At 36.6% G+C, this 24490-nt stretch overlaps 1 protein-coding gene across 3 annotated transcripts in view; it reads left to right on the plus strand.

The window, feature by feature from the left end:
• The window catches only part of LOC101706570 (calcium-activated chloride channel regulator 4-like), a 32796-nt gene extending 16277 nt beyond the window's left edge, over window positions 1-16519 (plus strand). For all 3 annotated transcript variants that reach the window (XM_087213025.1, XM_087213026.1, XM_087213027.1), the window contains exons 7-14: window positions 1611-1838; window positions 5988-6165; window positions 6774-6880; window positions 9560-9775; window positions 11164-11431; window positions 13410-13580; window positions 14773-15003; window positions 15374-16519. In XM_087213025.1, the coding sequence (XP_087069151.1) occupies window positions 1611-1838; window positions 5988-6165; window positions 6774-6880; window positions 9560-9775; window positions 11164-11431; window positions 13410-13580; window positions 14773-15003; window positions 15374-15813 (1839 nt within the window). In that variant the 3' untranslated portion in view covers window positions 15814-16519. The remainder of the gene's footprint in view (window positions 1-1610; window positions 1839-5987; window positions 6166-6773; window positions 6881-9559; window positions 9776-11163; window positions 11432-13409; window positions 13581-14772; window positions 15004-15373) is intronic.
• The last annotated feature ends 7971 nt before the right edge of the window (window positions 16520-24490 follow it).

Here is a 24490-nt window from a genome sequence, read left to right on the forward strand (position 1 = left end):
TTTTCCAATTTATGTTTTTGTCACCTTTGTCAAGAATCATGGCTGAAGTTATGTGAATATATTTCTATTTCATTGGTCTGTGAGTCTATTTTTGTTCCAATACCATGCTGTCTTCATTACTGTGACTTTCTAGTATAGTTTGAAATCAAGTATTGCTATGCCGCCTGACTTGCTCTTTTTACTCAGGATGGCTTTGGCTATTCTGAGTCTTCTGTGTCTTTACAAGAATTTTAGCAGGTTTTTTTCTCATTCTACTATGAATATCAGTGGTATTTTGACAGGAATTGCCCTGAATCTGTAGAGCATTTTGGGTAATATGGCCATTTTAATAAGATTAATTCTGCAAATCTGTAAATGTAAAAATCTTTCCATCTCTTTCTGTTTTCTTCAATCATTTATCTTTTTAAATGTTTACTGTAGAGGTCTTTCAATTCCTTGGTTAGACTGATTCCTAGGATAAATTTTAAATTATTGTTAATGGAATTATTTTCCTGACTTCTTTCTTAGGTACATTATTAGGGAATATGAAAGCTATTAATATATTAGTATTGATTTAGGATCCTGCTGCTTTGTTGAATCTGTTTACCAGATCTAAAAATCTTTTGGTGGAGTTTTTAGTCTTCTCAATAAAGGATAATATCTTCTGTAAAAAAAAAAAAAAAAAAAAAAAAAAAAAGGATAATTTGACTTCTTCCTTTCCAATTCATGTCCTTTTTATTATTTTTTTCTCTGTTGTAATTGCTCTGGTTAAAATTTCAAGCACTTTATTGAATAGGGGTGGTGAGAGGGCACAGCCTTGACTCAGTATCTGATTGTAGAGGAGATGCTTTCAGTTTTTCACCATTCAGTTGGTGATGTGAATCTGGACAGGTGACCAAAGAGCGAATTTTTTTTTTTGCTTAAATTCTTTTATTGGTACATTTTAGGTCTACAATACCTTTACCTTCATCATTGGGTGCTTGTACCTGTACATGATGTATCTTGGTTCTTGTTTTTTCCCCATTTCCTGTGCTCCCTTCACCCCAAAGAGCCAATTTTGATTAACCTATTGGTGGGGAAAAGTTAGGAGTAAGTAGCAGAAGAAAAGGGGGGAGGTAGGGACTGGGCTTCTCAGGATTTAGCCTCAGCTCAGGGAGGTTTCACCTTTGGGGTAAACTTGACCTCAGCAAAGGGGGCGATTTCAACTCTGATTGGAGTCTAGAGAGCCTGGTTGGATTTGTGAGCTCTGGGATGTGATTTCATCTTAAGATGGCGGGCACAGAGGCTACCAATAATAATGACAGGGGCTCTAATGTGTAAGTCGTCACCTCCCATTCCAACTCAATCTCCATCCTAGCTTCTGCTTTTAACTTGGATGATTAGCAGCCAGGAATCTGCTCTGGTTGAAAAGTATGAGCTCTTTATTTACTACAATATATACATCCCATAATACACATAACCACATTTTTTACTTTATCAATTGAAAAAAATGACTATTGCTTTTTTCAAAAATGCTAATTAACATTCATAAAAGGTTCTCACCAATAAATTTATCGCACTCATTTTGTGTTACATTATTATCTTCACTTGTTTTTGTTGTTGTTGTTGTTGTTGTCCCTTTTTTTACTCAGGCTGAAGAGCGACTTAAGCGAATGAATCAAGCAGCAAAACACTTCCTGCTGCACACTGTGGAAAATGGTTCCTGGGTAGGAATGGTTCAATTTGATAGTAGGCCAAACATTAACAGTGAGTTAATACAAGTAAGAAGCAAGAGCGAAAGAGACACCCTGGTGAAGAGCTTGCCTACACAAGCTGGTGGAGGAACTATTATCTGTGAAGGGCTTAGATCTGCATTTCAGGTGAAAGTCATACTGTAAATACATTTTGTTCTTCTTGTTCTTGTTTTCAGGACATTTTAATGTGAAGTGCAGTTGCACATATTTGCAGCCTATTTCTTTTTGTTTGTTTTGTTTTTGATACAGGATTTTGCTATATAGTTCAAGCTGGCCTTGAAATCATGGTAATTCTCCTGCCTCAGCCTCCTGAATGCCTTACAGCCTAATTTTAACACCATTAATCTTAAGAGGCACAGGATAAAAGCACATATAAAAAATTTATTTAATGTGTTTTTAGTGTTTCACTGAATCCTTGCCTTAACTGTGGGGGAATAAACACCTACAAGAATGCCACTAGATTATAAACACAATGAAGTGAGGGATTTTTCTCGCTTGTTACTATACAAAAGTGAGTACTCAATGAATTTCACTTAAATAAATAAGTATTCTTGAGCACAAAAGCAATCACCTTTGGATTAATAAAGAAATTACATGGTTTGAATCCACTTTGGACCAAGTATCCTTTTAGTTTATTGGTCATTCAAATAGGGAAAACTGACATGTATCAACTAAAGCAAACGTAGCAGGGACTGTTGGTCATAGTTAACAGTTAAGGTAAGCCATATGAGTTAACACATGAACTTTGACAGCAGAGGTAGGAAGTAGCAGGGTAAGTACTTTGCTGATAGTTGAGGCATTCTCCTGCTTAGAAATCCTTTCTTTCTCTCATAGTCTATGAAATTAAGTCTGAGTTCCTCAGTTTAATGTTATTGAAGTCTCCCAGACCCTGCAATTGCACTTACCTACCTTTCCAGGCTTTTTTTTCAGTTCTCCTCTCCAATGTCTATGCTCCGAGCAATTTACTGCCTATACTGTCCTCCAAGCCCACCGTGTGCTAGCTGCTCCATACTTATGCACAGGCAATTCCTCTTCCTAAAAAATATGTTTTTCTTTCTCATCTCTCTGTATTTTAAAATTTCACCAATTCCTCAAAATCCTTTCTCCTTTGTGTAGCTTTTCTGTTCCACCACCAACCATATTGAGTCTCTTTTATGAATTACATAGCATTGTAGTGTAGGTTTGTAACACGAAGATCTACATTCAAATCAAAATGGTCACTTATTAGCTTTATGACCCTAATAGCATGATCCTTGACCCCTCTAGTTCTGGATTACTTCAGCAGTAAAATTGGATAGTTAAAGCTAGCACAAAGGGTTTTTTTATGATTTCAGTTATTTAACATGTATTTATTGTCTTCTTTTAATGTGCCAAGCAAATCTTCTTTTCTCTTGTGGTGCATAACAGTGGGAAACAGATACTACACAGATTAATTAGAATGGTAATAGTACATTACGGAGACAATGTTGTGAAGAATCCTAGCATAGTGATCTGGTCATAAATAACTGGAAATGGAGGGTAATTACTTGAAGTAGATAGAGAGATTAGTGAAGCCACTACAATCTCTCCAAAGGGTAACTCAAAGCTAAAGATTTGAAGGATGAGGAGTTAATCCTGCATGCAGTAGGGGAGCAAAAAGTGCCTTGGGAAAGAGGTGGGAAAGCACCAGATAATTCTAAGTGGTAAAAGTTAATGGCAATGGACATTGGCATAAAAGACTGTATGAAATGTGGCTGGAGAAGTAACAATGACTAAAACTTTCAAAGCTTCAAAACATACATAAATAGTTTATATTTTCTTTTAAGCACAGCAGAGCTACTGAAGGGTTTCAAGCATCAAAGTGTGATAATCAATGTCCTGTATGTTTCAGGAATGTGACTCTTGATGCTCTGTAAAAAAGAAAAAGTAGGGAGAAAATTTGGTAATAAGGAGACAATTTGGGATCTTAGAATTAGATAAAATTATAAATGTAAAAATGTAGTTAACACATAACAAATTTTCAGTAAATGGTAGCATTACAATATTTTTTATTTATTGTGAATTATAGTTATGTTGTATAATATGTTGTACATATTAGCTGTACTTTGTTGCTCATCTTTCCACCTCCTCAGTCTCTGACCAAAACTCAGTAAATATTATTAATTGGAATTCAAGTCTTTACATGAATGTAGAAATGAACTGTAACTACTAGATCTCCATCACAGTGGTTGACATGTTGTCCTCAGTGAACAAATTAATACAAAAAAGTGAGAGGTGAAATAAGAAAACTCCACTTCATCCCTGAATCTACATTTTGCACTCATAAGTATGAGAGGAGGGAGATGGTAACGCTGTATAAATACCATAAATACGTGAAAATCATTCTCCATTTTTAAGTTTGGTTTCATGCATATCAGAGCATGAATATCACAACATATATAATAGTCATTCTGCCTCAAAATAAACAAAATTTATGGAGGTTTTGAGTTTTCCCCACTATCAGCTTTATTAGGGACTATACACTCCAAATCCTGTTCTACAAACCTATACATACCTTCATGCCATGCTTGAGAAAGCCAATGATAATAGGGCATTTTCTTCTGTCTGGCTTAGACTCAGTTTCCCATTTTGCTCAAGGAAGCCACTACCAGTTAAAGCTGTCAGAGAAGATGAAATATAATTGCTATCCTGAGATAATGTTTTTGATCCTCTATACAAGTTTCTACTTCAGAACTCTGAGTTTTCATCTGTTGAGACTTTTGTAAAAAAAAAAAAAAAAAAAAGGACTAAGCTACAAATAAAATTCATTAAGTATTACTCATATGGTTTTGAGCATCATAAATGCTCCTAGTTCTGGGCTCATTGCTAATAAATGTAAATTAAAAGTTATGTAATAAGTTCCTAACCTCAACATGTTTAGAACTAAACCTATCTTTCATGTATAAACATACTGAGGATTTTCTAATTAGGAATCAATAAGATGTTTTTATGTTGAGGTGGATTCTTCATTCATTATCTGTCTAGATTTATACACTAAAGGTTTGTCAGAGGGTAGTTCAGTCAAAGAAGCAAAAAAATTAATGTTCCATTTAACATTTTTATTTGGGATATCTGGTCCACCTGAGTTTCCCAGGCTGTGTTATTTCTTACTGGAATACCAGGGTTATGTCCCACAGTGATGAAGAATGAAACAGGATGGAGATGGTATTTAAAGGATATAAAGGCAAGTAAGTAAAAGATATAAAGACAAGGAAGTCAAGCTCCTACTATCTGGAGGGGGTTCTGGGTTGGATACCCATGAGGGCTCTTTGTCTAGGGATTTTTAAAGGATTTAAAAGGAAGTTCAGGCTATTGTATAAGCAATATAGCCTCTACCCTATAGGAAACTGCACAAGTTTTAGAGTCCAGTCTATGGAGCATTCATTCAGTGACCACGCAGGGCCCATAGGCTTGAGCCAATGGCTCACCTGATCACGCTCTGAGAAGATCCTAAACCACTGAAGGACACCTGGTATATGTTTTTGTAAGATTCCTGGAGACTCAGAAGATTCCATTTTGGGTATCCTATCTCTATTTGGGGACCACTGCCATTACTGCCTGATAGAATCCTAACTCCTGTCTCTCTAATCCTGTTATATTGTCACTGACATTTAATAGAGACAGAATTTTCCAAAGCTTTGCTTCCACCAATAGTCATTTGAATAAATATTCCCTGCAGTGGGATTGGGGAGCAGAAAAAGATTGAAAGTTAAGGTCCCCTGGGGTAGCTAGGCATGATGGTGCTTACCTGTAACCCCAATAGTCTGGGAGACTGAATCAAATGATCACAATTCAAGCCCAGATGGGGCAACTTAAGAGAGACTCTGTCCTAAGGAAAAGAGGGAAAGGAAAAACTATGAGAAAAGAAAAAAAAATGGAAATGATGTCTATGTAAATAGGGATGGGCACACAGGTAATGGGGAAAAAATAAGAACCAAGATACATCAGTGCAGGTACAAACACCCAATGATAAATGTAAACAAATTGTATGCCTAAAATGTACCAATAAAAGAACAACAACAAAAAAAAAAAAGCAAAAAGAACTGGAGATGGAAGCTGCTGATTGAGCCTTGGCTCCATCCTTAATACAAAATTTCTTTTAAATCCCTAGGCATTGTTGATTGTAAATTCTATGGCTTTAAAATAGACAATATCTTTTATATTCTGAATACTTCTATTTTCTCTGTCATTTTTTTTCTAATTTTCCATCAATCTTTTTAATCAAGTATCAGAGTTGTAGCTGAATTCTGTTTGCAGGTGATTAGAAGCAAAGACTTCCAATTAGATGGGTCTGAAATAGTGCTGCTGACTGATGGGGAAGACAATACAGTAGGAAATTGTAAGAATGAAGTGAAAGAAAGCGGGGCCATCATTCATTTCATTGCTCTGGGACCATCTGCTGATAAAGCAGTAAATGAGATGCAGAATACAACAGGTAAAACATGGTCTACATATTCCAGGCCTGTTATAACAATGTATAAATGGCAAAGTTGACAACCCAACATCTTTTGAGCTCCTCCTCTGTGGGTTGGAGTTAGAGACCATGAAGCCTACTCCCTGTGCTAGTGATCCTCAGACCAGCTGTATGGAGAGACAAATAAAACTGCTGATCAAATCACATAGTCAGATAACATTTCTTCATAACAGGAGGAACATAGAATTCTAATTTTTTCTTTCTGATCTACTCTGTTTGGAAAATCTAAAACCCAATGTTGTTAGAACTACGTCTTAAATAAAAATGAGTAACTGTTTAAAGACTGTGAACTAAATACACGGAATTTTAACACTCTTCATAGTCTGATTATTTGATGTACTGTCTTTCATCAGCTAAGATTGTGATACTCAGATAGTAAAGTATCTTATGCTTCCCGTTAAGATATTTTAAATTCACATTTCAGAGTTAATCTTATGCTATCTGCCATTGATCTGTTTAATGATACATATTAAAACTGTCACTTGTTTAAACTGTTGCCTGATTAACTAATAAAATGTGATAAGTACTTATTTTCTAGAAATCAACCAGCTCATGCATTTACATTTTAGGAGGAAAATATTTTTACGCTTCAGATAAAGCCGAAAACAATGGCCTTATTGATGCTTTTGCAGCCCTTACATCAGAAAATGCTGATCCCAGACAGAAGTCCCTTCAGGTAAGTGTTCCAACTCCTAGGTTTTTGTATTTTCACTTACCATAACAAAGAAAAACAATTGGGTAGCTTTAAGTTTTGAGTTCTATATTCCTTTCAAAGTAAAATCTTAATTAAAATCAAAACCAGAAATATAAAATATTCTTTAGATATAACCAAATTAAATGGTCAATAAGAGTAAAATAACATGAAATAGACAATATTTTTTATGTTCCCATAGAGGTTAGTTAGTTAAGGGATATCTTTAAGACTAAATGCTATCAATTTTCCAACAAAACTAGACTTTGTCTAAAACAAAGCACTGAATTTTCAATGAAAATGTTTTTTAAAATTTCTCACGTTTCCAAGCTTACCTCACCCTTCTCTGTTTTGATATAGTTTTAGATAAATGAAAGCAAACATCTAGTTTGAAAATGCAAGAATTATCTGGGAAATAAACAGAATAGTAAGGCAAATAATTATTGTATACCTACAATCCTAGGGCTTCTCTCACTTCTTCAACAACATTTTTCCATTGGCTTTATATTTTATTTACCTCTTTCTGAACTCAACTCTTTTTCTCACCGTGTTTCATTTTCTGTTACTGAGATTTCAAAAGTTTTAGTAATCTTTAGGCTCTTAATTCATGTCTCATGTACAATTCGACACACTTGTTTCTATCAAAATATATTTTACAAAACTGTTTCTCTTCTTTCCTTTCCCTCAAATGTACAATATGTTTCTTTGTGACAAGAGTTCAGTCTTCTGTTTTGCAGATTTTCAAGACATTAGCTACATTAAGACTGACCGTATGGGCTGGGGATTTAGCTCAGTGGTGCCGCCGCCTGCTTCAAAAGCGCAAGGTCCCGAGTTCAATCTACAATACAAAAAAAAAAAAAAAAGACTGGCCGGAATCACCTCAACAAACCTATTTGTCTCTATTCTACAACAATGAAATGAGCAGAAGTTACAGAACATGGGTTTAGCATATGAGCAGATTGGTCTGGAGATCTGTTCTGCAGATTTATCCTGCATATGAGTTAAAAATTCATCTGAGATCTAGCCTGAAAGTTTATGGAGAATAAAAGAAAGGAAAATAAAGAGAATTTTGGAGATTTTTCAACCTGATGATGGGGAAATTTTTCAACCTGTTGATGGGGAAAGTGATGACAGATCTGAAATTGACAAGTATAGAGGACAAATTGATTTTTTTTTTTTTGGAAGAAGTGATTTTGAGGGTATTATTTTATAATCTATTTTTCTTTTAATAATTTTGAATGTATGAAGGTAACTCCAAGTGTAACATTCCAAAGACATTTAAAAGTATGAAAGCAGAATATTGGAATCAGTTAGAAAGGAGCCTACTGTGCAATGAAAGGTTGTTTTAAAGTAAAATTAATTCCCTTCTATCACCATGAGATTGAAGGTATTTTCAGTTGAGGACTGGGTTAGAGTAGAAACAAGATTTCTTATTGTTCCTGGACAGGCACCCCCTAGGAGGCACCTAAGTGAGTGAACAAAGTGAGATTTCCTGAGACTTTACGTGAAGTGAAATACGGTACACACAGAAAAGCAACGGCCTCACTTACAAGTGGAATCTAAAAACGTGGACTCGTAGAAGCAAAGAGCAGATGTTAGCAGCCATTGAGGTGTGGAGATGGGAGAGATGTTAGGCAAAGGATATAAAATTTTAGTTAGGAGAAATAAGTTCAAGTGAACTATTATACAAACATGGTGGCTATAGTTAATAACATAATAGTGTATTCTTGAGAATCATGAAAATAGTGTTCTTACTATGAAAATGAAAAGTTTGTGGAGTAATGTTTATGTTAATTACCTTGATTTAGTTCTTGCATAATGTGTACACATTTCAAAACATCATGTTAGCTGGGCCTGGTGGTGCATATTTAAAATTCCAGCACTCCGGTAAATATACACAAATTTTGTCATTTTTAAAAATAAATTAGTTTAACCAAAAAGTTGGCTCTCTTCTGGTGAGCATTGTCAGCAAAGACTTGAACAACTTCTTTACATCTCCTCTCAGAAAAGGTCTTCTTACATTCTCTTTTAGGATTACCTCCTTCATATACCAGTCTGTCGTTTTCTTGAATATATGTGCTGTCCACTTGCTCACTCTTTGTCATATGTGAAAAAATTATTTAAAGTTTCCACATCAGGAAAATATCCATGAAAGCTTATTAGTCCTAATTTTATCATTGAGACCCTCACTCTGTCTCTACTTAAATACTCTATTCCCCTGTAATTCTTTTGATCCTCATCATGATGTTTAAACTAAGGATAACACACACACACACACACACACACACACACACACACACATAGATAGTCCTATGTGACTGTAGCTCTCTTTACTGGTGAAGATTATACTGGATATTTACCCAGGACACTGGGAAAAATAATAATAGGATCATATCCCTACCTGTGGCACCATGTTCCTGCTATGGGCTTTTATTATACACTGCCTTTCCTCAGACCCTGTGTTTCCACATTTCCTGGCTCACAGATGTTGCATTTCACAAATCAATATTCAGTATATTCAGTAAGTTCAGTATTCAGTAAGCGTAAGGTGGTATGCTGTATATAAACTTGTTTTCAGATCACAAATTAAGAAGCATATTTAAAAGAAAAAAGAATACAGTTGTTATTTTTTATAGTCATTAATGTTTAAATATATTTAAACAGCTTGAAAGTAAGGGACTAACCTTGAACAGTGATGCCTGGATGAATGGCACTGTGGTAATTGATAGCACTGTGGGGAAGGACACGTTCTTTCTCATCACGTGGAACAAACAGCCTCCCAGTATTTCCCTCTGGGCTCCCAATGGAACACTGACAGAACCTTTCACACTGGACTCTAATTCCAGAATGGCCTTTCTCACTATTCCAGGAAACGCACAGGTAAGCAATCAGCTTTTACACTTCCTCTGAATTTTTTAAAGCTTAAAATAAATTGTTTAATGTCATAACTGTTAGTGTCAACAATTATATTTTCTGTGAATTAAGATAAAATATGTACTTTCCTTGACCACGTGATCCTGAAAGATGTAATGACAGGAAACAGGAAAAAAATATGTATCAGGAGAAAGGAAGAGAAGGTAGTCCAAGAAGAATTCTAAGAAGGAAGTATAGGAAGAATCTGGATGACTTGATATGCACAAAGCCACAACCAAGGCAAAGTTCCCAAAACTAATTTATTCCAGCTGAGATGAGACATAGGATTAGCAGCATTTATGCCATTAGTCAGGGTACCCAGGCTAGATTTCCTCAATTTGCACCCGTTTTTAAAAATTAATTTTATTGGTACATTTTAGGTATACAATATGATATTCGTCATTGGAAATTTTCACCTTGACATAATCTCTCTTGGTTCTTGTTTTTCCCCCTTCCCCTGCCCTCCCTTCAACCCCTCCATTCCTCCCTATTTACAAAGACTTTGTTTCCATTTTTTCATTTTCTCATATTAATTCCATTCCCTTCTTTCCTTTCCCCTTCCCCTCCCACTCACCCCTCCCCTTTGCCCCCTTTCTTCCTATTTCACATTATCTATTATACCTTTTAGTCCTTATTTACACTTTCAGTTTCTCACACTAGAGAAACTATTTGGTACTGACACATGTGTGTCCTATTTATTTCACTTAAAAGTATTGCCTTAATGTGCATCCATTTAGCCATAAATGTCTCTAATTTCTCATTTTTTATGGCTGAGTAGTACTCCATTTTATAAAAAAAACCACACACACATTTTCTTTATCCAGTCTCCAGTTGATGGGCAATTGGGCTGCTTCCAAGTTTTAGCTATTACAAATTGTGCTGCTATGGACATGGATGTACATAACATATATCACTGTGGTATAATTCTTTTAATTCTTTGGGGAAGATACAAAGCAAGGGAATAGCTGGGTCAAATGGGACTTCCAGTCCTAGTTCTTTGAGGTATCTTCATACTGATTTCCACAGTGGTTGCACCAGTCTACACATCCACCAGCAATGGAGCAGGGTTCCTCTTTCCCCACACCCCCGCCAGGATTTGTTATTGGTTGATTTCTTGATAGCAGCCATTCTTTCTGGAGTGAGGTGGAATCTCAGCACTGTTTTCATTTGCATCTCTTGAATGACCAGTGATGGTAAACATTTTTTCATATGCTTATTTAATTTGCACCTTTTTAAAACCATCAACCACCTGTTTATTCTAGTCCACACTTCTATGATTTATTTTAGAAATGCATAATGAAATCAGAAAATAGCTTGACAATATATACTTACTATTTTTCCATTGAACATTGTAGGTGGGCACTTGGACTTACAGCCTTCAAGCCAAGGAAATTTCAGAAACACTGACTATTACAGTAACATCTCGGGCAGCAAATTCTGCTGTGCCTCCAATCATGGTGAATGCTAAAATGAATAAAGATACAAACAGCTTCCCCAGCCCCATGATTGTTTATGCAGAAGTTAAACAAGGATTTGTACCCATTCTTGGAGCTAATGTGACCGCTATCATTGAATCAAAAAGTGGAAACACGAAAGTTCTGGACCTTTTAGATAATGGCGCAGGTATTAATTCACAGGATTTTATTCATAAGTCCATATTTTCCTAACTCGGGGTATGTTATGTCCCTATAGTAGTGTAGGGCAGGAAGACAGATACCAAATGAATTGAAGCAGATTACAGAAGAATAATAGAAACAGCAGGAAATTCAGTCAGCTAAAACATAGTGTTTAGCAAATGTGTAGCACATGCTAAGCCCTTAATGATTGTTATTTATTGTTATCATCATCAGACAGCCAATGTTGGTCACCAGTTAGAAAGGTATCATTCAGGGTGGTGAGGACAGAATCTGGAATTCTAGGCAAGTGCTACTTAAGGGGACGTCATCGAGAAAGTCTGGGCAGAGAAGCTGAAGCAGAGATGCTGACTAAATGGTAGATCCCAGGCCCTGGCAGGGAAAAAGAGAGAAGAGTAGTCCCTTCAGCTGAAACAAAGTAAAAATACAGTCCTGAGAGCTGTGCCCCAGGGGCAGGTAGAACTACCACAAAAGAGGAGGATTCATCACTAGCACATCAGGTGTCAGGTCTGGCTCACAGAAAACAAGGGACAGTGCTGGCCACTCTGTCTTCTCGTGTTTGACTGGGTGGTGCTCAAGGACCTTTTTCCAGACTCTGAAGTTTTCTGGCAACTGAATCTTCTGTTAGTAGGTCAGTGAACAAGGAAATAAGCAATTTGATACATATCCGAATTATTACAGAATTTTACCTTTCGCGGGGTAATTTATTCATTCATTTTATAATCCTGTCTTCAACTAGAGTTGGCACATTGTTCCTCGATGTACCTCAGTGCTGTCTTCCTCACTACTCTTTTCCCTTTTCATAAAATCTTCTACACAACGTTAAAATGTACCTGTATGTGGATTTATTTCAGATGAATATGTAGCTAATTGGAAAATTAGCTTATTTGGAATGCCTTTACCTAAGAAGCCTGATGATTGACAGTGGCTTAGAACAGGCATTCTCACACTTTAGTATGCAAAAGAATCTTCTGCAGAATGTGTTGAAGCACATACTACTGAGATCCTTCTCTGGACTGTCCAGCTACTAGCGTGTATAAAAGTCTTCAGAGTTAGAGAGATACAGACACCGTTGGTCAAAGTACTGTACCTTATTTTAAGATCCTCTGATTTAGACTATTAAACTTGCTGGGAAATGTACTTTGCAATTTAATAGGTAACTCCAATGCTGGGCAAGAAGTGTACAGTATTCCTGAGCTCCTCAAAATATTTATTCTAATGGTAGATGGTCTTGTCTTCTTCCAGACTAGAGAGTTAATGGATCAAGAGAGAAAGGAAAAAAGATGAACTATTGAAGATAAAACAAAACAAATAGATTTAGATAACTATAGTAAAAATAAATCTTCCAACATATAGCTTTTTCTTAAAGAAAACCCTTTAGAAGGGCCGGGGATCTAGCTCAGAGGTTCTGCTGCCTGCCTCGCAAGCACAAGGTCCAGAGTTCAATCCCCAGTACCAAAAAAAAAAAAAACGCTTTAGATTTAAATAGACATGGCACAATTAATTTGATTATGTAAGCAAATCAACTGTCAGATAAATGGGAAGAAGAATACTATATATTGTAAACAAATCAATGAGGGACAGAAAGATGAGGTATATAAGTATTTATTATACATATGCAATTAAAATATGTATGTATGGGGCAGGGGATTTAGCTCAGTGATGCTGGCACCTACCTCACAAGCACAAGGTCCCAAGTTCAATCTCCAGTACCAAAAAAAAAAGATTAAAAAAATTTGTTTAAATATGTATATATGTGTTATATAGGTATGCATACATAGATATCAAAATAACTCTAGGGCATCAATTCATCAATACATTGGGCACAGTATAATGGAAATATTCTCTACAAGGTCACTCCCAAAATAGCAAGCAGAGGTAATACTTGACAGGGCCAATGCTTCTCTTAGAGGATGCATGAGTTTATTTAATTTACAACAATAATTTATTTTCCATTCTTTAACAAGGTGCTGATTTGTTCAAAGATGACGGGGTCTACTCCAGATATTTTATAGATTTTTCAGAAAATGGCAGATACAGCTTAAAAGTACAGGCTCATGGAGGAACAAACTCTGCCAGACAAAGCTTACAGCATCCACTGAATAGAGCTGCATATATACCAGGCTGGGTAGTGAATGGTGAGTACCTCATGGAATCTGAAATCAGTGATAGCTTAAGTAGTATTTATGAGTTGATTATGACTAAGGTAAAGCTTCAAACATTTTACAACTCAGTGTGTAGCTCTTCCTGTTTCTGGAATGAAGATGCCAGTTAATTGCCTCCAAAATCACCTTTAGAAAAATGTGTGGCGCTCAAATGTGTCAGCTTAGAATTATGTTAGTTTTGAACACATTGATGACATAAACAATAATATAGTGGTGTCTCTGTTCATGAACTTAATGTGTTCTACAATTTTGGAAAAGATGCCCACATTTGTGTTTCTGTGGGAAAGAGGCCACAGTCATGTTTGTCACCCAGTGAAGAATTTGCAAACAAAAACAAAATTTTGCCAAACGCTTCTGTCTGTGAACCAAATTATTTGCATACAAAAGTGTTCATGAGCTGAGGTATCACTGTACACTCAATTTTCAGCTCAGAACAAAGGAAAAAAATCTAATATTTTATGAGCCTAGATACAAGCTAATAGCAGAATTCATCCTTCTAATTACATGTGATATCACAGTAAACATTTATTTGGAATGTTATTATTAAGTCAAAACCATGAAGCTGGTGTGGTGTGCACACCTGTAATCCCAGCACTCAGGAGGCTGAGGTGGAAGGATAACCATGAGTTCAAGGCCAGCCTGGGCTACATAGTGAGTTCAAGGCCAGCGTGAACTACACAGTAAGACCCTGTCTCTAAAAAAAAGTGTAAAATAAGGTAATAACAAGTATTGACAATGCATATTCTTTCCTACTTTTCCTTTGCCTACTCCCTTATGTGACAGTTCAGGGTTTTTAGTTATCAGTTGGAATACACTTAGCACTTGCAGCAAGAAGGGAGGAAAGAACCTGGCTCAAGTGTTTGGAAGGGAACTGACAATTATTTCCCTAGGTATATTCCTAGCTTGAGATAATTTGAGAAAAAAATACATTATAAGGCATATATTGAATTACATATCATTATTTTCATTCAGGGTATTCCAAAGCAATTTGTTATCTAGACTTGTCCTACAACACCTTGGTTAGTATACTAAAGGAAGAATTCTCATACCAATTGGATATTTAAGATAGCGTGACAAGACTTAATTAAAAATGTAACTGTATATATGTGGGGGGGTAACATAAGTACAATTTTGCCCATTTGAAACTAGAAAATGTATAATGCAGGGAGTATTCAAGGAAACCCACCAAGACCTGAAACTGAGGATACCCAGGGAATCTTAGAGAATTTCAGCAGAACAGCATCTGGAGGTGCATTTATGGTATCAGGATTTCCAAGTACTTCCTTCACTGACCCGTACCCACCAAGTCAAATCACGGACCTGGATGCTGTACCTGAAGGAGAAGAGATCACTCTCACATGGACTGCACCAGGAGAGAATTTTGACGTTGGAAAAGGTAGGAACAAAGTGTCATGTGCTTTGTTCATGTGGTGAAAGGTGATGATTGCAAAAGCAAGGTGTCAGGTTGGCTTAGGTGAGAACAATTTTTAATATATACTTCAGTGAAGTATAAATTTGAAAACCTGGTATTTTTGAATCAATGAAACATGACACATTTTACCTTGGTCCTACTTTTCATACAAAGATAGTAGTATTTGGCAGAGTTTAAAAGTCAGAATTCAGCTTGTATTGAAAAATGAGTAAGACTTCTGATATGAACATATACTTTCCGAAATTATTTATTCCCAAAATTATTTTTAAATGAATACAAAGAAATTTAATATGACATGCTACAATTACTAAACTACATGTAACTTTTTTCTTAGTTCAACGATACATCATAAGGATAAGTGGAAACATGATTGACCTAAGAGATAATTTTGAAGATGCTCTTCAAGTTAACACTACTGACCTGTTACCAAAGGAGGCCAACTCCAAGGAAGCCTTTACATTTAAACCAGGAAATATCCCAGAGGAAAATGCAACCCACATATTCATTGCCATTCAAAGTGTAGACCAAAGCAATTTGACATCAGAAGTGTCCAACATTGCACAAGTGGCTTTGTTTATTCCTCAAGCAGATCCTAGTCCTGATGAAAGTCATCCTAACCCTAGTCCTAATAAAAATTATAATTCTGGAGTTAATATTTCTATTCTTGTCTTATCAGTAGTGGGGTCTGTTATAGTTGTTAGTATTATTTTAAGCACCACTATTTGTATTTTAAAAAAGAAAAACTCTTCAGGCAGACCTAGAACAGGGTTTTAAAAAGCAAAACAGTGTAGTCTCTCTTATGTGAAGGTGCAAATTTGAAATGATGAATGTCATTATATTGTATACCTAAAATGTACCAATGATTAGAATGAATAATCGATAATGCAAAATAGGAAGAAAAGGTCCAAAGGGGTAGGCGTAGTGGGAGGGGCAGGGGAAAGGAAGGAAGGGAAAGGAAAAATGATGAGAAATGGAAAAAATAGAAATAAAGTCTTTGTAAATAGGGAAGGGTGGAGGGGGTGAAGGGAGGGCTAGGAATGGGGAAAAAATAAGAACCAAGATGCATTATGTAAAGGTACAATTCCCAATGAGAAATGTAATTGTGTTATATACCTACACTGTACCAATAAAAGAATTGAATAAAGTGGAAAAAAAACAAAACAATGTAAGTAAAGGATATCTCTGAATTTCTAAATTTCTAAACTACTGAAACAGTATTGAGCTGTCTAGAAAGGATCTTTGATTAACAGTAAAAACTTCATAGGAACTGTCAATACTCTACTAATTTCATTCACTTTTATTTTATTTTTCATTGTGATAAATAAAAAGATCATTTTTCATATTGATCCCTAATTGTGCATTATCATTGTGATGAACTCTTTTCTGAATGATATTCAAATTTCATTAAAAAGTTAAAATTGTCTATTTGAGTATTCAAAATACACATTAAAAAGCAAATAAATAATATTTGGGAATAATGAATTTGGTGTTGGTGCTATTGGTATTAATTGATGGAATTATAGTCACCAAAAATCTCCAGTTATACTATACATTATAATGCTAAGTTGATATTTACTGCCATTCCTGGGTATAGGAGATAATAGAAAAAATATCATGTACTTCCTGTCAAACAATAGCATTTCCTGATTTCAGTTCAGTATGAATATGTAGCATCTTTTTTCTTAAAAACCCATACTTGCTTATGTACTTTTTCTTTCAGCACAGAAAAAGATTACTACTATCTATTGCTACTATTATCTATAGTATATCTATATATTATATTTATCTATTATATCTATATATTATATCTATATTAGCTACTTTCTATTGACTCTATTTTCAGAAAAGGAAAACAAAATATATTTAAAACATATTTTCATTCATCATTCAGTTCACAGCCTTGAAGTTGCGACCACATGCAGGTTGAGAAGAGCAGGCTCACATGACAGTCCATCTTTATAAGCTTATCAATGTCCAGGTTTACAATATGGTTGTCCTTTTCTTCAACTGCCAATTTTCTCATGCTTCACAGGGAGTTTTATTCCCCTAACTCAGCAACTAGAAGAACTGAAGAGGATCTCACCAAAAGCATCCACTCATTTACTCCCTTAGTTCGTGCATGTTGGTCAAGAATCATTTGCTGATTTGGAAGTTAACTAAAATGAGTCATATAAGCCAAGCCCAAGGGTCACTTTTAACAGTCTTCCAACACAGACTAGACTTTTACCTGGCATAAATAATTTGGTCTGATTAGCAGGGTTGACAGAAAGGGCCTGTAGTTTAAGTTCGAAGTGATAAAAGATCAAGGGAACAAAAACTAGATCGGAGACTCCCGATTACCAGGGTGCTTTGACTTACTCCCACAGCACTTCAAGAGAAACAGTTGTGCTCTGGGGCACTTAGGGACTATGCTTTTGACAGAGAAAATCATGGCAGTGTTGATTCTTTTAGCAGGTTTCACCTGCTTAGGCAGAACTAATGACTGAAGATGTATACATACACATGGAGAAAATATAGGAGAGTAGGAGAGGAATGTTAGACGCCTGGCCTTTTACCAAGAGAGAACTGAAAATCTAAAGTTCTGTATTGGTGATAGAGATACGATGCAACAGTCAGACTTTCCCTGTCTCTTTCCCACCCATCCACCCCATGGGCCTTTTAGCAAGCTTATCTGACCACTTGTTTCTCTCTCTGATGCTCCAGTGCAATGACTATGTTCAGGTGGATGGCAGTAGTAGGCTATTCCCCTCCACTGGTCAGTACCTAATATAGTTCTATTTCCAGATCTGCATCAAGATAGAGATAAGTAAGTAAGAATAAGAAAACTAAATGTTGATTATGGTTGAGATAGGACAGGCTGAATACTTCGTGTTGCCCCATCAATATGAAATGGAGCCGGGGATTTAGCTCAGTGGTTCCGGCGCCTGCCTCGAAAGCAGAAGGTCCTGAGTTTAATCCCCGGTACCAAAAAAAAAAAAGAAATGAAATGGAGACTTCTCTGCTTAAAAATTAGTAGGAATTTAAAGATATCAATAGCAAAGAATTTAACTGAGTTCAGAGCCATCTAAGCACTGAGCCCTGAACAACTCCACAGCCCCATGCCCACAAATCCAGCTCTGCCTCTAGCATGAGAAAAACTAGCAATAGAATCTGTAGAATAAGGTGTCCTCAGGGTCTCTCCATTTAAGGACATGACACCACTCATAGTCTCAGAGTTGGTCTAGTTAATCATGTCAAAGTACCAGGTTTAGGAAGCAAGTTTAGGCTCAATACCACTGGGAAGGTATCTAGAAGTAGAAAATCAATCTAAACTGTCCCAGTAAGAAAGAAAGGAGCCCTTTGTGAATGGGCGCAGCTCCTATTCCAATCTCAGACACTCAAATGTCTTCAGGGCTCCTGAACAGGAAAAAGCCAGAACCAGCAGTCATCTAAGTGGATGGTACCTCTGTACACAAGCAGTCTAAAACGTTATAAGCTAAACATCTGCCCCTACAGGTCTGTCACTGTTGTAGTGCTGAGAAGTAATATACAATCACAGTTTCAGTTCCCCATGACTGAGGGAAATGCCATCCTATATTTCTATTCATGTAATGAAGGCTGGTGTTATAGAACTGAGTGTCCAAGAGAGTTTGAATAAATGGTGGAAGCTAAAATGTGATGCCTGATAAGTAGTCATACCAGCATTAAATAAGCCTCCAAAGAGTGGAACTCAAAGTAACACAGAAATGATGGAGGCCAACTGATCATCAAAAAATGTCTAGTGGCTAATACCCAAAATAGATTCCAAAGATGCACAAATCCTGTCATTCATGACATTGTAGTTCTTTCTCTCATTGGGTCTGAACCGGATGAATGACTTAACTAATGATTAATTAGTAGCATGCAGCAGATATGACACATTTCTACTTTTTTTGTTTTTGTGAACCCTAACCTGACCTATCAAAATTCAAATATGCTAATAGACAGCACTGGAGGTTCAAGGAGTATCAAGAAAGTAGTTAACCCTTCTTTTAGATTTTTCAGTTTGTAGTCATCTGACTGATTATAAACAGCAAAGAAACTTCCTTTTAAACCCAACAGACTCCACCAAGAGAATCACGGAAAAAACAAAATTTGTGTGGCTTGAAGCCATGGGTTTATGGTGGTTTGGTCCACAATACTAGATTAGCAAAACAACCAACTACTGATAATACAAATTCCATTGGGAAAACATACCTACTATGACTACTACAAAGCAAGGAACTTACTATAAGAGCTAGTAATAGGAGGTGAAGGATTAAAGAAAGAAATTGAGCATAAGAAAATGTCTGGTGAGCTTATCTACAGCACTGGAGTTGATGCTGAATGTTGGATGTTGAGACTAGGCACATCCAGGAACAGGACTGAAACTTTGAAGAGGCTGGTGTAGAATTCTGTGGACTTTTGCATAGCTACCACCTCTGTAGGGTTGTTGCCAAGCATCCTTTGGTCGTCTGGGGCCACTGTGGGTCAGCTCACTCAGGCTTCAGGAAGAAAACTCAGACATGGAACAAAGAACAGCAAGGTCACCAGTCCACCCGCATCTGTTTCTTACACCCTCTTATCACCCACCTTCAGACAGCTATGGGCTGCTGCTTTACTTCCTCCTTCCAATTTCAAGTCCATTATTCTTTTGGCCAACTCTACCAGCAAATTATAAAGATTTTAGGAAATATAGGTCTGATTCATTCAAGTTGCCTGAGCAAAGCCACTACCATCATGGAAGTCTGCAACTGCAACCAACTGTGGATAGCAAAGAATTTACTTCTGTGCAAGTGAGGGATTCTATCTGTCCTCAGCCCAATAAAAAGGCAGTAAGTTAGAAGCTCTGAGCTCCTGTGACCCAGAAGACACTCAGTACACACTGGTGACACTGATAGAGAACTTTCAGCACATCCTCATGTAGAACTGTGGAACCATATTGCACTGGTCCACTTCTTCACTTAAATCTGTATATGTAACGGTCCCAAGTGCCAAGGAATAGAGGCCCCCAGCTCTGAGGAGCTGAGACTTTCAGGCCACCATATCACTCCCCATAGCACCAAGGAGCAGAGCACCCCCCCAGCACCAAGCAGCTGAGCCTTTCAGGCTGCCTTACCACCACCCCCCCATGCTGAGGAACAGAGCCCTTGTCCAGCACTGAAGAGGTGGGCCAAACAGGCACCAGCACCACACACACACACACACACACCTTTGAAATAAGAAGACAATAAACAAGAAGACAATAAACAAGTCTCAAAACCAGACTTCGAGATCACCTAAAGCAACACCAAAGGGAAACAAGTTGGAAATATCTGATACTCAGCAACCTGGACTTCCTGAACTGGCAACAAAAGAGGATCTGGAAATAATGAAATCAGAAATAATTTCTCAGATAACAGCAGAGATTGTGCCCATAGTGCAAGACGTGATTAATAAACCTAGAATGGACACAAACAGAGGAGCCAAGGAACATGATGGAATCTCAACATAGAAAACAAATGGAATCTGTAAAGCAGATGCAAACAGATTTCCAGGAGATTAAAGACTCCATTGAAAGTCTACATAGCAGAATGAGCCAATGTGAGGACAGAATTTCAGATATAAAAGATAAGATTGCAATTAGTGACCAGTAAAAGAAAAATTTCTTTAAAATAGTAAGGAACCACGAGAAATCAATCCAGCAGCTGCTACACAATATAAAGAATAACATAAGACTGATCAGAGTCAATGAAGAAACAAGAGAGAGTGCAGATGACATAAGAAAACTGTTCACAGAAGTGATGGCAGAAAACTTCCCAAGCAGGGGGAAAGAACTTGACACACAGATAAGTGAGGCATATAGGACTCCAACTAGCCTTGGTCAAAAAAAATTTACACATAGGCATATCATACTTAAGATTCCCAGAACCCAACAGAAGAACAAAATTCTACAAGCAGTTAGAGGAAAGAAACAAATCACATACAAAGGAAAGCCCATCAGAATCACAGCAGACCCCTCAACACAAACCCTCAAGGCAAGAAAAGCCTAAAGGAAACAGCCTCTGACCCAGATTGATGTACCCTGCAAAACAATTTTTTAAAATTGATGGAGAAATAAGATATTTTCATGACAAAGAACACCTTAGTAACTTCATGAATACCAAACCAGCACTCCAGAAAATTGTAGACAAAATCCTAGGAAAAGACATTGAGGATCACAACCCCAGGAAGCCCAGCAAAATGAATCCATTGGGCATGACGAGAAATTAAACACAAAGGGGGAGAATCCAACAAAAAGAAAAAATCATGACAAGGATAAGTCAATACGTTTCAGGTATAACCATCAATATTAATGGTATAAATTCACCAGTCAAAAGAAAAAGACTAGCAGAATGGGTCAAGAAGCAAGATCCAACAATAAGCTACAAAAAACACACTTAATTCAAAATAAACTCATAGACTGAAAGTCAAATAGTGGAAAACAATACTCCATGCGACAGAAACCAAAAAAAAGCAGGAGTACCTATACTCTTTGCAGATAAAGTAGATTTCAAACCAACACTGATTAAGAGAGACTAAGAAGGACACTATATCCTTGTAAAGAGAACAATCCAACAGGAAGAGATGATAATCATAAATATATATGCACTAAATAGTAGTGCCCCCAACTATATAAAACAAATATGAATGGACATGAAAAGTCCAATAAGCACTAATACAATAGTAGTGGGGGAGCTCAATACCCCACTGTCACAGATAGTTCAACTAGACAAAAAACAAGCAATGAAATACTAGAACACAATCAAACTCTTGAGCAAATGAACTTAACAGATGTTTACAGAGTGTTACACCCCACAAAATCAGAATACACATTCTTTTCAGCTGTACACGGGTCGTTCTCCAAAACAGACCACATACTTGCTCATAGAAGTTATCCCCTGTATATTATCAGACCATAGTGCAATGAAATTGGAGATAAATAGCAAAAGAAACTGCAAAAATTTTATAAACACATAGAAGTTGAACAACGCACTTCTGAATAAACAATGAGTAACAGAGGAAATTAAAGAAGAAATCAGACAGTTCCTTCAATTACATGGCAATGACTATACAACATATCAGAATCTATAGGACACAATGAAAGCAGTCTTATGAGGGAAATTCATAGCAGTTAATACTCATATTAGGAACATAGAGTGAGCCCAATTAAACAACCTGATGCTGAACCTCAAGCTTCTAGAAAAAGAAGAGTAGGACAAACCCAAAGCTCATACAAGGGAGGAAATTACAAAGATCAGAGCAGATATCAATGCAATGGAGACTAAGAGAACAATACAAGAAATCAATGAAGCCAAGAGTTGGTTCTTTGAAAGAATAAACAACATTGACAAACCCTTAGCCAACCTTATCAGAAAAAGGAGAGAAAAGGCCCAAATCCATGCAGTTAGGAATTAAAAGGGTAAAAGTACAATGGATCCAGCAGAAATCTAGAGGATCATCAATACCTACTTCCAGAACCTATACACCAATAAGATGGAAAACACAGAAGAAATGGACAGATTCCTAGATATGTATGAATTACCAAAGTTGAACAAAGAAGACCTAAAAATTCTAAATGACCCAATATCCATCAATGAAATTGAAAACATAATTAGAAACTAACCAACTAAGAAAAGCCCGGGCCCTGATGGCTTCACTGCTGAATTCTAAAAGACATTTAGAGAGGAACTACTGTCACTGCTTTTGAAACTCTTCAATGAAATTGAAAGGGAAGCAATACTCCCGAATTTATTCCTGGAAGCAAGCATCACCTTGATCCCCAAAGCAGAGAAAGACCCAACAAAAAAAGAGAACTATAGGCCAATCTCACTAATGAACACAGATGCAAAAATCCTTAATAAGATAATGGCAAACAGAATGCAGAAGATCATCAAGAAGATCATACACCCTGACCAACTTGGATTCATCTCAGGGATGCATGGATGGTTCAACATAAGCAAATCATTTGATGTAATACACTATATCAATAGAGCCAAGGACGAAAACCATATGATCATCTCCATAGATGCAGAAAAAGCATTTGACAAAATCCAACATGCATTTATGAAAAAAAACCTACAAAAAATTGGAATAGATGGTCTCTACCTCAAACTGATAAAAGTCATCTATGAAAAACCAACAGCCAATAACATACTAAATGGTCAAAAACTGAAATCCCTCACACTAAAATCAGGAACAAGACAAGGATGTCCACTATCACCACTCTTGTTCAATATAGTTTTGGAAGCATTTGCCACAGCAATAAGACAAGAGAAAGAAATAAAAGGAATAAAGATAGGTAATGAAGAAGTCAAATTGTCATTATTTGCAGATGACATGATACTGTATATAGAAGACCCCAAGAACTCCACCAAAAGTCTTCTAGACTTAATAACCAAATTCAGTCAAGTAGCTGGTTACAAGGTAAACACACAAAAATCAATAGCTTTCCTCTACATGAACAACAGACTCACTGACAGAGAAATAGGGCAAACAATTCCTTTCACAATAGCATCCAAAAAATTGAAATACATAGGAATCAACCTAAGAAAAGAAATCAAAGACCTCTTCTCTAAAAACTATAGCACTTTGAAAAGGGAGATTGAAGATGATATAAGAAAATGGAAAGATATCCCCTGCTCCTGGATAGGAAGGATCAACATAGTGAAAATGGCCATACTTCCAAAACTACTGTATAGATTCATTGCAATCCTAATTTAAATCCCAGCAGCATACTTCATGGACCTTGAGAAAACAATCCAAAAATTCATTTGGAGCAAGAAGAGACCCAGAATAGCAAAAGCAATTCTACATAACAGAGCCATGGCAGGGCGTATCACAATCCCCAACTTGAAACTATACTACAAAGCTACTGTGATAAAAAGAGCACACGATTCTGGCAAAGAAACAGACCTGAGGACCAGTGGAACACATTAGAAGATGCAGAAACAATTCCAGACACACTCAGCCACCTCATCTTCGACGAAGGAGCCAAACATCATCACTGCAGGAAAGGTAGCCTCTTTAATAAATGGTGCTAGAAAAATTGGGTTTCAACTTGCCAAAGACTACAACTAGACCTATATCTCTCACCATGCACTAAACTAAAATCTAAATGGATTAAAGATCTAAATATTAAAACAGAAACACTAAACCGGCTGGAAGAGTGTTTGGGAAGAACTCTTGAAGACACTGGTGTAGGAAAAGATTTTATGAACAAAACCTCAGTTGCCCGTGAACTAGCACAAACAATCAACAAGTGGGATCTCTTCTTTATAAAAAGCTTCTGCACAGCAAGAGAAACCACCAGCAGTATGAAGAGACAACCCACAATGTGGGAAAAAATTTTCACCTGCTGTCCCTCAGACAAAGGTCTACTATCTCGAATGTATAAAGAACTTAAAAATATCAGACCTCTCAAATTTAAAGACCC

The sequence above is a fragment of the Heterocephalus glaber genome, unplaced genomic scaffold, assembly GCF_053883595.1.
Source record: "Heterocephalus glaber isolate CG9 unplaced genomic scaffold, H.glaber_assembly_v1.0 deba00001442, whole genome shotgun sequence".
NCBI classification, from domain to species: Eukaryota; Metazoa; Chordata; class Mammalia; order Rodentia; family Bathyergidae; genus Heterocephalus; species Heterocephalus glaber.